We start from the raw sequence: 17631 nt of genomic DNA on the forward strand, positions 1-17631 counted from the left end.
TTACAGAAACCATAGGACACAGCTGTCAATATTCTCACCTTAATTTATGGTAAGTGCAAGTATACCATACATTTAGACTTTATTCCAGTACCTACGGAAGAACCAAAAGTAGGCATTCTTTATTCCATATTTTCTGAAAGATTTTACAAAGCCCTCACGTAATTTTTTAAATAACATTTTATAATGTTAAGAGAACCACATTCTCTTTTATAGCAAGTGAGATTAATTACAAAGCTTGATGATGCCATTTTCCAAGTTTTCCCCGATGCAGGGATTATCTTTCTGGATGAAGCTATATTTGCTAAAATGACGACACTCTCATTTCTGGTGTTCTTGCTCCGGTTTCAGAGCCTCTGCTAAGTCACATGCAGATGGTGACGGAGATCGTGGTACCGACAGTCTGCACGCTTTGCATACTCATCTCAGCAGTTCTCCTGATGCTCCTCCTGCAGACCCAGAGCTGAGAGGGTTACCCATTTGACAGGTCCAACTTTCATAAAGAATCTTCAGGATCCTCCTCCTTTTTCTGCCTTGAAGGTTTATATACATTTCTGGTTTCGGGCTCTGTGATAATGTTTTTTTTTTCTTTTTTTTTTTTTTTGGCTTGTGCTGGGATTTAAAAATTAGAAAATAAAAATAAGCATAAACGAAATAAAAATCACCTGTCAAAGTCAATGTTAATATTTTGCTATCTATTATTATGCATTTTCACTTTACAAAAAAGGAATCAGAGTGCATAAACTGTTTTGTTACTTGATTTTTTTGTCCTTTTAAAAATCTGTCCAGAAATATTGCTTTCATGTGGAAATAAATGCCATCTTTGCACTGTCCTACACATGACAGACAGTCAATCATCTACACGTAACAATCCCTTCAGGCTCTAAATTCTATCAAGCAACCAGGGAAATGCATTAGGTAGGTACCAAGTAAATGAGCATATACACTTTTCTGAGATAAACTTTCTTGCACTAAATGCAATTAACTTCAACTAAATACCTAAAAGAAATATACTTAATATCTTCTCTGTGCCTATTCTGTTTTTTTAAAATAAATGTCCATTTTATTCTTAACTATGCGAAATTGCTAAAATTAAGTAACATCTATTTACCTGAGGACAAACCATGGCTTAAGAAAGAGACATTTTATTCATTACCTGATTCTACTGTTTCTAAAGCACAAAAACAGTAAGACAGTAGAAAATGCTATCGCATTAATTTTCTTGGTTAATATTATCTTAAACTAAACATTTTAAAAAGGTGTTTACATCTGGGGCTTAGTCCTACAACTGGGCTGGGGTAAAATTGTTTTTAACAGAACTTTGCTTTCAACCTCAATTGATAGGTTCCTTCAGGGTTTTTCTCACCCATCAATGTTTTTGAAATCAAACTCTCTACGATATATAGAGATTTAAAATGCAAAGACATTACCACTCAAAAAAACGTTTTTGTTTCTCTGGTTTCAGGATTAATCCTACTTACTACAGATGGTAGAAAGGAAATTAAAAACTTGCATTACTCAATAACATCTGATAAGCCTTTTTACATGAATCCTGAAAAATAATCCATATTCCAAACGTATTAAATAAACACGTCTGTTGTAGAAAAATCTAAAACATACACTAAAGTATCTGGAGACAAAAAGCGAACATACTACCTTACAGAGGGCTCCATCAGCACACTTCACTTGAAATGCACCTGGCTGCAGGTAACCATGTTAGTATAGAACGTCCTTTCTTCCAGGCTACCGTTTAATGTTAATTCAGAAACATCTGTAACCAGATAGAGATCAGAACTGCTTACCAGCCTGCTGGCTCTTCTACCATATATAGTGCTGAATTTTACAATAACCAAGAGGTAATCTGAATGACATGTATCTTCTACTTTGAATTTCTGAGACAAAACCCAGCATGGACAAATCTTTTATGTAGTAAACCTTGATGCGCTGAAAACATGATTAAAGAAAATACAAAGCAGATTTGTTTTAATTCTAGATTTTTCAATTAGCAATAATCGCGCCTCGGATAAATCTCACTGGCTACGATACTGCCAGGGCACAAAGCTTAATTCTCTAATTTGGGAACCTACTGCTTCAGTTTTGTGCCTCATCCACTATAGTTAAACTCTTTTTCCAATCTTAACATATATTTGGGTAAACAATTTCTACTTGAGATTTCTAGCCTTAGGGCTAGACAAATACACATTTTCCCCCCTCTGAAGACTGTACTTCAAAAACAAATGCAATTAACATTTAGATGAGCTTGTGTTCACTTTCTTGCGGGTCAGCCTTTTGGTTTCCATATTCTCACCATTATCAACAATCATCTGCAGGGCACCCACCGGGCAAGCAGCACTCTCCCAGACACCACTCTTCTCACCTGTTCCCACCAAATCATTATTCTCTTCCCGTGACATTTTTTTCTCTAAGTCTTCCTGCTTTTGATTTTAGTGTTTTACTCAACAGTATCACAACATTAGATACCTTGAAAAGCTAGTATTGGACCTAAGTGCTCAGCTCAGTCCAATGAAGCAGAAAGTCTAACCTCTTAAATGCATATGATCTTCGGAAAAAAATAAATCATGACTGGGTTTTAATATTTATCACTGGGGCTTTGTCCAAATAGCCCATGATTTACAAACGAGGGCCTCCTTCACAAGTGGGTCTTGCTTTGGGCTGGAAGTGATTGAATAATTTCTAGACAAACACATCAGGAATATATGATGGGTAGAAGAGGTTTTAAAGTTCTAGCCAAAATGGAGTATGTGAGTAGTTTTCCAAGCACACAAATATAGGATTTCATAAGAATTCCTTATTTTCATAGAGTTACTGGACCAATGTATTTATAAATTGTTTTAACTCTAACATTCAAAATAACTTTCACTCTTTTGTGAAGTAATCTGCATCAAAAAGACTCTAGAAGATACGTTCACTCTACTTAACTTATCCAGCATCATTGAAAAAAGGTGTTTAATCTTGCATGAATTTCCTCATGAAAAAGGTTTAATCTTGATGTAATAAAATTTATTTAAAATGGCATTTTCCAGGGGCGCCTGGGTGGCTCAGCCAGTTAAGCGTTCGACTTTGGCTCAGGTCATGATCTCACGGTTTGTGGGTTCGAGCCCCGCGTTGGGCTCTGTGCTGACAGCTCAGAGCCTGGAGCCTGCTTCAGATTCTGTGTCTCCCTCTCTCTCTGACCCTCCTCTGCTCATGCTGTCTCTCTCTCTCTCTCAGAAATTTAAAAAAAAAAAAAAAAATTAAAAAAAAAATAAAACAGCATTTCCCAAAAACTTATCACATATGTTCATAGCTTTAAAACTTTCTTTTTAATCATAAAACATAGGTCTTTTTAAACAAAATCTATAGTTAAAACAAAATGCTTAAATTGGTGGTTCTCAGGGGCGCCTGGGTGGCTCAGTCAGCTTTGGCTCAGTCAGCCGAAGCGTGAGACTTTGGCTCAGGTTATGATCTCACGTTCGTGGGTTCGAGCCCCACGTCAGGCTCTGTGCTGACAGCTAGCTCAGAGCCTGGAGCCTGCTTCAGATTCTGTGTCTCTCTCTTTCTCTGACCCAACCCTGCTCATGCTCTTTCTCTCTCAAAAATAAATAAAACATTTTAAAAAATTTTTTAAAAATTGGTGGTTCTCATACTAGTTGCACAATGGAATCAGCTGGAGAGTGCTGGGAACCACACCTGCTCTCACTATGCTAAATTTCTGTTGTATCTTTCCGGACCTTCTCTAATACCCGTCTCCATATTTTTTCCCAGGCTTTTACTACTGTAAACAATACCACACTTAATAACCTTGTGCATTGGTCTTTTTGCACACATCTGGTTTTATGTATGGAATAAATCACTATTAATAAAACTTCCAGGCCAAAAATTGTATGTTAAAATTTTGGTGGCTATCGCCCTCCATGGAAGCTGTCAAGCTTATACTTCAACTTGCAACATGTGAGACTGACCACCTGCCTGTTCATATCCTTGCCAGTACTGTGATAACAAACTTTTCGATCTTTGCTAATCTGACAAGTAAAAGGTGGTATCTCTATAATATAAATATGCATTTCTCTTATCATAGGGAGGGCTGAGCATCTTTCATTCAGAAGATGACATCTAAATTTCCTCTTTGGTAAACTGTTCATCTTACTTGCATTTTTCTACTAACATTCTTCTTACTGATTTGGAAGTTCTTTATGTACCAGGCAATGTAGCGTCTTTTCTGAACATGAGCTGCAAATTAATCTTCCTTGTTTATCACTTGTTTTGCCTCTAGTATTTTTTTGTCATGCTGAAACTTTTCTAATTTTATATGGTTGATTTTCAAGCTTTATAGCCTCCAGGTTTCATATCACACTTAGAAAAGACAGCATGATTTTAACTGATGGTCCTCAGGAAAATTTTTCCATTTCTTTAGGGCTTTTACTGTTCAGCCATATGAATAGAGAAGTTTCCATTCTAGTTGAGAGAAGTTTCCATTAAGCTTGAATCAAAAAATATTTGGGGGAGAATAAAAACCTTTCATGGAAATAATTTTGCAAGGTATCAATCACTAAACTAGAACTATTTGTAGAGTTCTTAGTTCAATAACCTGCAGTGGTTGACTATAGGCTTTGGAAATCTTTTAGATTGTCTTAAAACTATCAGATATGGAAAAAAATTGGATATGATTTTAGATAGTCACTGCAATAACTGAATAAAGCAATTTAAGATCTATACAAAGGGAGGAGAGCATCTTGCAATCCACATACATGAAGAGAACAATTTTACAGGTGTTTACTGAAGGAGGAATAGTTGGAGCCAGCTTATTACACCAGAGGCTCACACACATTCTCTGACTGATGTGGACCATCTTTGACAGAACGTTAGAAATCTTGGGGCACCTGGGTGGCTCAGTCAGCTAAGTATCTGACTGTTGATTTTGGCACAGGTCGTGATCGAGCCCCACATCTGGCTCTGCTCTGACAGCACGAAGACTGCTTAAGATTCTCTCTCTCTACCCCTCTCATGCTCACACATGTACCCCCACTCACTCACAAATAAATAAACAAAATAAATAAACATTAAAAAAAAATCTCGGAACACCAAGGTGGCTCAGTCAGTTAAATGTCTGACTCTTGGTTTCAACTCAGGTCATGATCTCATGGTTTCGTGAGTTCAAGCCCTGCATTGGGCTCTGCACGGGCAGGATGGAGCCTGCTTGCGATACAATCTTTCTGCCCCTCCCCTGCTGGTGCTCTCGCTCAAAAATAAACTTAAAAAAAAAAAAACTCAACCTTCTTCCAGCCCCCCGGAGAAGATATTAGGGTAGAAATATCACTCAGAGAGTGCACTAAAGTATGAACTGGCATTTCAACCTTAGAATCTATTTTTACTCCTTGTATCCCTATTGCTTGACCTCTTTTAATAAAAGTTCTTCCATCCAGGATGAGAAAAAGCACTCATTTCTATGACTTTTCCTCCAAGAATAAATATGTTTTACACCCAGAGTTCAGGAAAATTATTTAAAACTGGGCACAAGAGCTATCATAATGTACCAGTAAAGATTCAGTTTATTTTCTATTAGAATTTATGTGAATAGATTACAAACCGTCTTTACCAGGTTTGTGGAAACTCAAATGGTCTACAGGTGCGCTGTCACTCAGCTGCCAAAGTGTTTTCACCTTCTTCTGACCACCGCTAATTTCCACTTTCCATTTCTGTGGCTTCTCACTAAGGAAAGAAAAAACATCAAAGGGGAAACAAAAGCCCCAGTTATTTCCTTCCCTTCTTCTATACTCATAATTAGCGAAGTCCTCATGTGAGAGGCACTGAGAAAGAAGAGATGAACAGGTCGCAACTCTAAATTTGGGTTTTGAGTCTGAACTACCTACAGGACGCTGAAGTTGGGGATTTACCTCTAATAGGCCTTTAGAAACATGGCTCTGAAACTCAGGAGAACCTAGAGATGGGAGTATTGAGTTATCATTAGCTCAAAGGAACTGAGGCTTTGAGTGCAAATCCAACCACCCAGGGAAGACGGAAAGTAAGAAGAAAAGAAGGCAGAAAGTGTTCTGGTGAAAAGCCATACAAGAAGGAGACAGAGGAAGAACCTGAAGAGAGAACTACTCTCAGTCTCGGAGGGGGGCCAGCGAGGTGGAATTAAAATGAACACAGAACGCAGTGTCACAGAAATGAAGAAAGGGGACAGAGGTCCAAGAAAGGAGTAGTGTTAAATGCCAAACGGCCTTCTAAGTGCTTACTCATGAGGAGAAAGAACTGGTGGGCCAGCTGAATACACCAGGAGCTAACGCAAGTCCACTGGACTTGGTAATTAGAAGGCCCCCAGAGACCTCTGCCAGAGCAGTTTCCAGGAATGACAGGGTTTGGCTAAGAGGGAACAACATAGGGGGAGGGTAAACATAGTGGCTTCAGTATGAGAGAAATTTCAAGCACATTACCTGTTGAGGGAAGAGCTGAGGAAACTATCATTTGAGACAACTTCAGAATCTATGTGGATGGCCAGTCCGTCACCTTAGCCTCACAGTCCCACACCTCCCCAATCCCAAACCCTCATTCCTCACAGCCATACCTTCGACTTTGTCGTCATTACCCTGATAACTTCCTTCTCAATCTATTTTCTGCCCTATACCGTGAAGGAATTGCAAGTTAAGAGAAAAATGAAAGACTAGAGGCCCAACAGTAGAAAAAAGAGAAGACAAAAGTCTAGGAGAAGAGGGAGGGTGAACCCATATCAGATGATAGTCAAAGAGCAGGACAGAGATGATTAAGGCTTCAGAGGTGGAGCAGCTCTTGGTTACGAGATCCCCAGAGAAAGGACACAGAAGTTGCCTAAGAATTATAGCCAGACTTAAAGCAGAATTCAATTATTAAATTGCTGACCTTTGATATAAGCTTTTTACAGCAGTTGGTCTGACTGGCAGCTGAAAAATGTGTTGCTCATCAAGAGGATTTTGTTTGTAATACTTTATGCAGGATCTAAAACAAATAAACAGAAAACAACAAAAAAGAACCTCTTTTGGAAAAAAATGGCCCTTGGAGATAAAGGCTTTCTGGTAATCTAAAGCTCCTAAGAGAAACATTTCACCCAGTATCACTAACCAAAACAACAGCAAAAGAATAATTTCAGGGCCACAAAAGTAAACAACAACAACAACAAAAACAATGCCTTCTCTCCCCACAACAGAAAGGTTAGGTTGTTTCTGATTTTGAAAGGATGTCTCATTCAAATGGTTTTTTTCTTCAGTTTTCAAAAATTAATAGAAGACATATTAAGTTAAGCCAAAGCAAAGGCCCAAGTGGGGAGGAAGTGGTATCAGAAAAAGAAAACCAATAAGAAGCTAAACAGAGACAAAGATACAGCCTCCATCATTTTCAGATTCTGGGGAATTAAAAGAGTTAACTCACTTACACGATTCATCTTTAATGAAAATAAATATTAGATTCTGTAAACAGGAACAATTTCAAATGTTTCCCTTTATAACTGAGGCAAAACATAAATTCAGGAAAGGCAATAGTACATTTCCTTCCACAGGGAAAAAGAAACGCAGCCCTTCCACTGGATGGCTCACTCATTCCCAATGTGAAGCTTCAAATACACGTTAAGACACCAGCAACCCATGTAAGAGGCTGATTCCAAACTGTTTCTAGTCAAACCGATTAGCAGAATCTCTAAAATTATAATAGTGCTATTGGCGGAGGTCTGGTAATAATATTTGGCTCCATTCAATTACCACTGGAGACCTAGCAATGATTAGTTTGGCCCAAATGCGTAAGGCTGTAAAGAAAAGAGAAGGAGGGGCGGCTGGGTGGCTCAGTCAGTTAAGCGTCCAACTTTGGCTCAGGTCATGATCTCACGGTTCATGGGTTCGAGCCCCACATCGGGCTCTGTGCTGACAGCTAGCTCAGAGCCTGGAGCCTGTTTCAGATTCTGTATCTCCCTCTCTCTCTGACCCTCCCCTGCTCACGCTGTCTCTTTCTCTCCCTCTCTCTCAGAAATTAATACAAAACATTAAAATTTTTTTTACAAAAACGAATAAACATTAAAAAATAAAAAGAAAATAAAAGAGAAGGAAATATTCATGAAGCACCTGTTAGGTGTCAGGTACTTTGGACACATGACATCATTTAATCCTGACAACAAACATCTGAAGTTATTAGTTCCTGCTTACAGATAAGAAAATACGAGGCAGTGAAAGGAAATTTCCTCAGAAAGTCTGAAAGTGCTAGAACCAAGTTTCAAACCTGAGTCCTTCTGAACCCAAAGCCTTTCCTTCCTCTGACAGGGGCTCAGAACCATTCTACTACTGTGAAGACACAGTGCACAGATTCTACCTTAATTGGTAATAAAAACTGCACATATTTTGGCCCCAGCTGCTTCACAAGAGAATACATTTTTATGGGAAGGGAAAAAGAGAGCAGTACTTACTGTGTTAAAGCAAAGAGGAGCTCGTGTTGGGGTTTAATGAAAAGCATGCAACTGACTAATATTTCTAGAATATGGTGGAGTTTTTGAACACGATACACCTGTTCTTGTATATCTATTGATGGAGTTATGAAATATTCCTGGAATAAAAAACAGCAAAATAAGGAGTTAAAGCGCAAGAGCAATCTTGGGGCGCTTGGGGGCTCAGTCGATTAAGTGTCCGACTCAGTTTCGGTTCAGGTCATCGTCTCATGACCCATGTAGAACCCCGCAATGGGCTCTGCACTGACAGCATGGAGCCTGCTTGGGATTCTGTCTCTCTCTCTCTCTGCTGCTCCCCCGCTCACGCTGTCTCAAAAATAAATAAATAAACATTAAAAAAAAGAACAAGCACAATCTTTAGCATGGCTATGCTTGCTAAGCCTAAACTATGCATCCATTAGGATAAAAACAGAGGCAGCCAGATAGAATTTACCACCTTTCAATACTACTCTTCAAATTAAACTATAAGCAAAGTCATCAATGAGAACTATCAGCAAACTGTTAGATTATCTGGTTAACACAAATTCGAGAACTGCCTCACCAAGGAGGCCTGAGTGGGTAACTAACACCACCCACCAAGTTGTCCAGATGGAACAACTGGCAAATCCACAAGATAATTCTTAACTTCAATACCCTTGCCAGGTTGATGGAAGTGCCCACCTCTAAGAACAGGTAACAAGTACCAAGAAATTAATCAAGTATATTGATAAGCTTTCATTCACATCTGTTGCTGGTAAATCGGTACCAAAATTTGGTAATGTATGTCAAGCATCATAAAATACTCAGACCTCATCCTATTTCTGAGAACACATTCTAAGCAAATAATTCATGGTAAATACAGTAGGTAGAATTCTGTCATGGCTCCCAGGATCCCACCACTTGAAATATACATCTTGTAATAATCCCTTCCCCTTCATAGGCCAGAACTCAATGGGTGATGCTTCCATAATTAGTTACAAAGTGACTATGAATTAATCAAAAGTGAGACTATCACTATGACATACCTAATTAGGTAAGCCTTTTTTTTTTTTTAAAGAAATTTTTTAATGTTTTATTTGTTTTTGAGAGAGAGAGAGAGAGAGACAGAATATGAGCAGGGGAGGGGCAGAGAGAGAGGGAGACACAGAACTGGAAGCAGGCTCCAGGCTCTGAGCTGTCAGCACAGAACCCGACGCAGGGATCAAACTCATGAACTGTGAGATCATCATGACCTGAGCTGAAGTCGGGCACTTAACCGACTAAGCCATCCAGGCGCCCCCAGGTAAGCCTTTTAAAAGAAGGTGAAGTGTTAGAGATGCTCTCCTGCTGACTCTGACAAAACAAACTGCCCATGCTGTGGAAAAGGCCACATGGCAAGGACCCAGAAGCAACCTCTAAGACCTGAGACTGTCCCTGGACCAAACAACTAGCAAGGAAATGGGAACCTTGGTCATAGGCCACAAGGAAATCAATTCTGCCAATAACAAATGGGGGAACTCAGAAGATCTTCCCTTCATCAAGCAGATGACAGACACCTTGATTTCAGCCTTGTAAAACCCTAAGCAGAGGACCCAGCTAAAATGTGCCCAACTCCCAACCCCAGGAAACTGTGACACAAGAAGTGTGTTCATTTAAGCTTCTAAGTGTATAATACAGTGGTTCCCCGATTTATCCAAGATTTCACTTTCTATGGTTGACAGTAGCCTGGAAAGTCACTGGTAGCTTACATCTTTCACCTCACTTGATCTCACTGGCATTTTATCATCTTGTGATATAACAAGGATGAGTACAGTACAATAAGATTTTGAGAAAGAGACTACATCCACATAACTTTTATTACAGTTTATTATAACTGTTCTATTTTTAGTTACTGTTGTTAATCTCTGTGCCTAACTCATGATTTAAACTTTATGATAGGTAAGTGTGTATAGGAAAAGACATAGTTACACAGGATTCAGTACTACCTGTGGTTTCAAGCATCTACTGGGGGTCCTGGAACATATCCCTCACAGACAGGTGGAAACTACTATAATTGGTCATGCAGTAACAAAAAATTAATACACTAAGGGAAAAGCATTACAATTATTTGAAGTAGAAGATGACTTGCTTTAAAAGACATATTCCTGTGCTCTCGGCCTACAGTCACTAAAGCCCAGGAGTTAGCAATTCAATTAGCCTACTTGGAGGTTCTCCAAGTTTAAGGACTACTGTTATCAAAAATCTGGAGTCAAACCATATTAAAAAAAAAACAGGCATATGAAATGACTAGGGGGATGCATGAAAATAGAGTACTTTATCTGTTATATATTTGTCTGTCTGTCTATCTATCTGTTTCCTAGGTCCTAGGACAAAGACTGGCACAGAATAGGCACTTAGTATCTGTAGGTAGGATGACTGAATTAAAAGAAAAACCAACTTTAGAATAAAAGAATAGGAGCATTCAACACTCAGTTCGTCGAGTGTCCAACTTCGGCTCAGGTCATGATATCGTGGGTCACGGGTTTGAGACTCACATCAGGTTCACTGCTGTCAGCACAGAACCGGCTTCGGATCCTCGGTCTCCCTCTTTGCTCCTCCACCGGTTGCACGCACAAGCACTTTCTCTCTCTCTCTCTCAAAATTAAATAAGCATTAAAAAAAAAAAAAAAAAAGAGGGGCACCTGGGGGACTCAGTTGGTTGAGTGACCTCAACCTTACTCAGCCTCAACCTGAGATTTCGGCTCAGGTCATGATCTTGCCAATCCTGAGTTCGAGCCCCACATCAGGCTCTGTGCTGACAGCTCAGAGCCTGGAGCCTGTTTCAGATTCTGTGTCTCCCTCTCTCTCTATGTCTCTCTGCATGTGCACTCAGTCTCTCTCTCAAAAATAAATAAACGTTTAAAAAAAATAAATAAAAGGACAAACTCACCAAATGATTCAAAGATGCAAGTTCCTGACCTAGTAAGAAAAAACACAAATAAGCTTTAGATATCATCTATTACTTGTTAAGGAACCTTAGTAAAAATTTGTAGAGTTCCTATATAAAAGAGATGATCCAGCTAAATAGTTCCTCAGAAATAGACACATTTTCTAGCACAATACACCACGAGTATACATTAATATTATTCTAAGAGTGATCACAGCTTGCCGCTAATAAAAACAACCAAGTGTTAGGTATTCAAATAGCATCTCACAGAAAGGTTTTTTTATTTAATACACTAACCTCACAGACTCTCAAAATGTTTGAACTAAAAACACAAATAAAAATTAGGGTTATATTTAATCTAATATCTTTATCAAGGAGGAAACTAAGTCCCATACAACAGAAATGCTGGTCTCACAGTGAACCAGGGGTGAAGCCAGGGCTATGAATGAATAGGGCCAAGTAGAAAGATGAAATCTGAGAATACTTATTACGGCTGATGACTGTGACGTGCTTTGTCACTTTTTGAGCTGGGAAAGGGACTCACCTATGAAAAAACTGATATAATCTTTCTTTAGTTTGTCCAGACCAATTTCCAAAAGCATCTTAACTGGAAGAGTGCCGCTGAGAGAAACTGTGTCCATGGTCCCATGATAAGACTGGTGAATAAGCTTACTTAGTAAGCTGTTACTCCCACTATGGAGCTAGAAATCAAAGATATTTTATAAAACCAAAAATAAAAGTATACACAAATCAATAAACAAAAGAGAAACAAACTGCATGAACTCTGAGCTAAAAATGTACAAGCTTGTGTTTTTAGTCTCCTGATACTATAAACTGTGTGAATAAAAATCCATACATTACAAGCGTGTCAGATCCTGCAGGGTCACTCCTATATGATTTGCTGAAGTCCAAAGCAACCATGGAGAGTTTCAACTTGATCACCCCCAGATACAGTTCCACCAAAGAGAAGACAGAGTTGGTCTTCTGAAGCTCTGTAACCAGCAAATCTTTTCTACTAGCTGATGAGGTACTCCTGGGCACCTTTCCTAAACTGAACACCTTCATCTGCACGGAAAACCTGTTGTGGTGGGAAAACTCACTCCCTCAGTGGTCTATTCACGGGTCAGAAGGAGCTCCTTGGCTATAGATTCTGATATCCTAACTAGATCATTTGCAAAATAAGAGCTGTGAACTTACAGATCTAACATATGTTCCAAATGTTAAGCACTTCGCTTTAAAGATAGCTGAAATATTGGCCATTTTCTTACTAATGTCTATTATCTCTAATCTTCATAGCCTTTTGCATCTCCTGTTGTTTAATAGAAAATGATTTCCATGTTGTTTGCACTCACTGCACAGGGCAGGGATAGACTCGCAAACATCTCACACAGAGGCTCAGCTGAGAAAAACCTTATGGCCATGGTTAGAATGCCTACAGCCCCACTGCCCAGTTAGGGGCAGGGCCCACATGCTTTTGCTTTGCAGTCGATCTTTGTTCCCACTCATGGAAGTTTCTAAGTTTTAGAGTTGTGAACTGGCAGATACGTTATTTCAAACAATTCCTATGAAATGAGGAATTTGTTTCTAGTTTTTTTACTTAGCTTTTTCTTGATTGTAAAAGCACGAGTTCATTGTGGAAAATCCATAAAGTATAGAAATGTGTAACGCAGATGGAAAGCCCCATTTGTAACCTTACCACCAGAGGTGACTGCTGTTAACATTTTGATATATTTGTGTCCAGGTTTTTCCCTCCAAAATTTACTTTTTTTAATGCAATAGTGTATAGTCCTTTCTTTTTACTGCAGATAATAAGCACTTCTCCACCCATCATCTGTCAACATCATTTTTACCAATGATTACATATGCCATTATGTGGCTATATTATTATTTACTAAGTCCATTAACTGAAAATTTAGGTCATTTACAATTTTTTGCTACCATAAATGAGGCTGTGATGACTATTCTAATACATAAAAACTTGATACATATTCCTGTGTAGAGCTCAGGGTGGATCCTAAGGAAAAATCAATGATTCAAAGGGCATGCATGATACATTTGGAGGATCTCAATACATTATTCAAAACTGCTTTATAGAGAATATCCCAATTTGTACTCTCATCAGGAGTATATCAGAATGATCATTCACAGCAACAGCAACGACAATATTAGGATCTCACAAATACTGATCGCACAATTATGAGCTAGGTGCGTTATATGAATTAAATTATTTAACCCTAAAACAACACTATGAGGTAGGTACTCTTCCCCCTCCTACTTTACAGATGAGAACGCTGGGGCACAGAGACATAAATAAACCTGCACAAGTTTACAAAGCTAAGAAAGCAGCAGGGCTGGATTCAAACTCAGGCAGTCTGTTCCCGAGTCTATGTCTTTACCTTCTTGCTCACCTGCTGAAAAAGGGTTCTAACACACATTACTAAACCTACCCATGGCTGTATATCACCACGTTGTAGACTCTGGATGATCAGTGTGAAACATTTCACCAAGTCTTGATATGAAATCACACCTTGAAAAACAAGTCAGTCCAACATTACTTTCATGATATTTCTGCAGATCAAATATGTCATTAATCTTAAGGATACACAAGTAAGTAGAGGACAAGTATCTGTACTTTATGGATGGGGGAAGGGAAAAGAAAATAAAGGCAAAAAGGAAGATTTAATACATTTCTAAACTAAGAAAGTAAATTCAGTGTCACAAAAGAACACAGTAAAATACTAAAGAATATCTTTTCCTTTTTCTAATAATTATAATTCCACTAAGGTGTAGGTTTTGGTTCACATAAACATAACATTAAAACCACCTATGTCTTATACTCAAGGCAGGAGAAAAATGGACTCTATTAATTGCTTTGTGTTAGTACAATTCTTGAGTACAATGCTCCAATACATTATTAGAAATGAATTTGATAAAAAAAAAAGAAATGAATTTGATAAAATAGGAACCAGACTGCCACACAAGACTAATAGTACACACTGTATTATTTTCAAAGACTTAAAAGTAAACCTAACAAATAACAGGAAACATTTTATTTTACAATCACGATAGACACGTACTACTGCTCATTTTGAACCAGAGCTGCTCAGCGAAATCAAGATCACCCCGCACTGTGAAAAGACACTCGATGGAACGGTCAACTGCAGCACTGTCATGCTTCACTGTCTGAGAAAGAAGCATTAGAGTCAACACGCTTTATTAAAAAGGAAAAGAGGGGCACCTGGGTGGGTCAGTCGGTTAAGCATCCAACTCTTGATTTTGGCTCAGGTCATGATCTCAGGCTTTGTGGGACTGAGGCCCGAGTCAGGCTCTGTGCTGACAGCACGGAGTCTACTTGGAATCCTCTCCATCCCCCCACTCAAAATAAATAAATAAACTTAAACAACAACAACAACAACAGTTTAAAGCCATTAAGCTTTTAAATCATGCTCTAAGAAAATGTGGATCCACAGATGTGAATGAATTTTCTATAACTTTGTTCACTAATGTAATGAGAAGATACAAATCAACTGACCATGAAAAATTGGACCCCTAAAATGGTTTTAAAAGTGTGATGACCAAAGCAAGCATCAACTTTCCTTTTATGCAAAGGAAACATCAACTTTCCTTCTAAGCAAAAAACTCAATTAAATTACATTTGTCTCCATTTTCCTATTCAGCAAATGACAACCTATTTAATTTCATCTAATGATACCAAGAAAGGCATTACCATCTTATAGCATATTAACACAGTCATTTCTGCTTCTCTGCCATTGATCAACTAATAATACATATTTATTAGTTCTCTTCAAGAGCATTTATTAGTTCTTACGGAAAACAATCACCGGTGCTGACATTAAAGACCAACAAAAAGTACCCTCAACACACTGCCTTTGCTGCACCAGATCCATTTGAACTGTAGGACGTGAAGGGTAACAGTACAACCAAACTGTAAAAGGTACTTCGGTGTACGTTGCCAACCGATAAGGACTGCTTACCCCTGTGTCTTTTTTTGTAGAATCACCAAATCCATCCAGCTTATTTAAGTCTAGAAAGGAGCAAAAGCTTATTAGCTCTAGATTTTGTTTTTCTGCTTTCTAAATTATTTCCATCCTAATCCTATTTTCAAATGGTAAATAAGGACAGCAGAAATATAAGCAGGGATTTTAGTACATTACTGAATCTCTAAAGGAGGTTACGATAGACACCCAACCAGGTAGGGGTGTGGGGACGTTCTGAGATACAGTGAGAGCCCCTGACACACATTACTGGGCACAGGGTAGGTGCTCAAAGGTTTCTCTTCCATTCTCTTTTCCTAAAATCTCAAATACAACTGTGATATATAAAATTTAAATTCAATATTAATTCTTAAAATTACTTAGACTTCTACTATTAGTAATTCAGAACAAATCTGTCCCTCTGACCATGACAGACCTCATAGCTTTACATCCCAACCAAAAGAAATACTACGCCTAAAATGACAACTTATTTTTAAATTAGGAAGTATAAATTCTCAACTAAGAAAAATAAACAATATAGAGAGCATGAGTTTGGAAAACAAAGACCATTCAGAAATTCCTGCACGAGATCAACAGCAGACTTGACTTCCAGAGGCTCAGGCCATTCGCTTACACCTGTCCTCAAGCCATCAGCCAAAACCTAGGGGAGAGAAAAAAAAAAAAAAAAAAAAAAAAAANGCTGAATCAGTAGGAATATATTTAACAATATTGGTCATTATAAAATTTTTTGAATGACTAACCACATGCCAGAAACAGTTCTAAGTGTTTTATATGTAGAATGGTATTTAATCCTCACAAAAACCCCATCAGGCAGATACCACCACCAGCCCTTTTCCTGAGGACAAGAGAGGTAAAGTAACTTGCTCAAGGCCACACATTACTGACATTGCCAGGACATACACCCAGCAGTCCTATACCAAAGACAGTGTTCTAACAGTGATGCCATGTGCATAGGTGCTAAAGATTCCAGAGTAATCAGCCCGCCCTGAAGATGCTTTCAATTTTGGTTGAAAAGGACCAGTAGGGCACCCGGGTGGCTCAATTGGTTAAGGTCCAACTTTGGCTCAGGTCATGATCTCAGTCAGTGAGTTTGAGCCCCGTGTTGGGCTCCGTGCTGACAGCTCAGAGCCTGGAGCCTGCCTTGGATTCTACGTCTGCCTCTCTCTCTGCCCCTCCCTCCCTCTCCAAAATAAACATTAAAAAAAGAAAAGGGACCAATAATCTTGATGCAATAATCAGGAAACAACTGAAAATAAATGTAAGTTTATATAAAAATAATATAAATGTACATGCCTATACCTACATTATCTAAACCAAAAGAAAAGGGGTCAAGATAGGCTGGAATCGCCACAGGAACAATGTGAAACATCAGCTGAACTCAAATGTGGGAATTATGAGCTGTAGAGAAGGGAAGGAGCATGGAAGAAGATGAAGAGGGTGGGGTGGAGTCCAGCTGTGGTGGAGAAAACATGTAGGGAACGGTGGGAAATGAGATCTGAAGGAACAGGAACTAAATAGAAATACAGATCTTAAAACATGAAAAGATTTTTGGGGTGCCTGGCTGGCTCAGTTGGAAGAGCATGTGACCCTTGATCTCAGGGTCTTGAGTTCAAGCCCCACATTGGGTGTAGAGATTGCTTAAAAATAAAATCTTTTTAAAAAGTAAACAGGGGTAACTGGGTGGCTCAGTCGGTTAAGCGTCCGATTTTGGCTCAGGTCATCACGTGGTCTGTGCTGACAGCTCAGAGTTTGGAACCTGCTTCAGATTCTGTGTCTTCCTCTCTCTCTCTGCCCATCCCCTACTCGTGCTCTGGTTCTCAAAAGTAAATAAAATATTTTTAAAAATTTTAAGTTAACAAAAACCTGAAGAGCTTTTTTTATTTCATATGAAAGACAACAGCCATTGTGGATTGTTTGGCAGGAAAATGACACGATCAAGTAGTTAAGAATTAGTGTCAGAAATACCCAAGATGGATTCTAAAGAAAAAGGAAAATTCAATGTTTCTCAACAGCAGTGACATCATCTTCCACCTCCAGGGGGTCTTTGGAAAAATGTGCAGATAATTTTTGGTGTCACAGTGACTGGGGGTACAGGGGCACTTTGAGCATTTAGTCTGGTAGGGGCCAAGGATGTTAGCATCCTTGTGGTCCCAAACCACCAAGAATGGTTCTGCCTAAAACACTAATAGTGTCTCTGTAGAGAAACAACGAATGACCGGTAGAGTGGTCCAGGAGGGAAGTGATAAGGGCCCTAACGAAGATGGGCAGTG

At 38.8% G+C, this 17631-nt stretch overlaps 2 protein-coding genes and 1 pseudogene across 7 annotated transcripts in view; 1 reads left to right on the plus strand and 2 right to left on the minus strand.

The window, feature by feature from the left end:
• The window catches only part of LCTL (lactase like), a 13228-nt gene extending 12764 nt beyond the window's left edge, over window positions 1-464 (plus strand). For all 3 annotated transcript variants that reach the window (XM_077746792.1, XM_077746801.1, XM_077746809.1), the window contains one exon: window positions 349-464. In XM_077746792.1, coding sequence (XP_077602918.1) covers window positions 349-464 — 116 coding nt within the window. The remainder of the gene's footprint in view (window positions 1-348) is intronic.
• ZWILCH (zwilch kinetochore protein) overlaps window positions 26-17631 on the minus strand; it is a 36406-nt gene continuing 18800 nt past the window's right edge. The window contains exons 9-19 of one of the 4 annotated variants that reach the window (XM_077746761.1): window positions 15908-16001; window positions 15341-15390; window positions 14423-14528; window positions 13793-13872; window positions 11890-12046; window positions 11349-11377; window positions 8423-8559; window positions 6877-6972; window positions 5594-5706; window positions 1654-1768; window positions 26-609 (exon numbers count right to left, since the gene is read on the minus strand). In XM_077746761.1, the coding sequence (XP_077602887.1) occupies window positions 1680-1768; window positions 5594-5706; window positions 6877-6972; window positions 8423-8559; window positions 11349-11377; window positions 11890-12046; window positions 13793-13872; window positions 14423-14528; window positions 15341-15390; window positions 15908-16001 (951 nt within the window). In that variant the 3' untranslated portion in view covers window positions 26-609; window positions 1654-1679. Of the gene's footprint in view, window positions 610-1653; window positions 1769-1805; window positions 1942-5593; window positions 5707-6876; window positions 6973-8422; window positions 8560-11348; window positions 11378-11889; window positions 12047-13792; window positions 13873-14422; window positions 14529-15340; window positions 15391-15907; window positions 16002-17631 lie in introns of those variants that run through there. The other 3 variants (XM_077746775.1, XM_077746768.1, XM_077746782.1) reach the window with 3 other exon arrangements.
• On the minus strand, window positions 1943-2060 carry LOC144219056 (U4 spliceosomal RNA; annotated as a pseudogene).

Source organism: Crocuta crocuta, unplaced genomic scaffold, assembly GCF_008692635.1.
Source record: "Crocuta crocuta isolate KB4526 unplaced genomic scaffold, BGI_CrCroc_1.0 scaffold130, whole genome shotgun sequence".
In the NCBI taxonomy this organism is placed as follows: domain Eukaryota; kingdom Metazoa; phylum Chordata; class Mammalia; order Carnivora; family Hyaenidae; genus Crocuta; species Crocuta crocuta.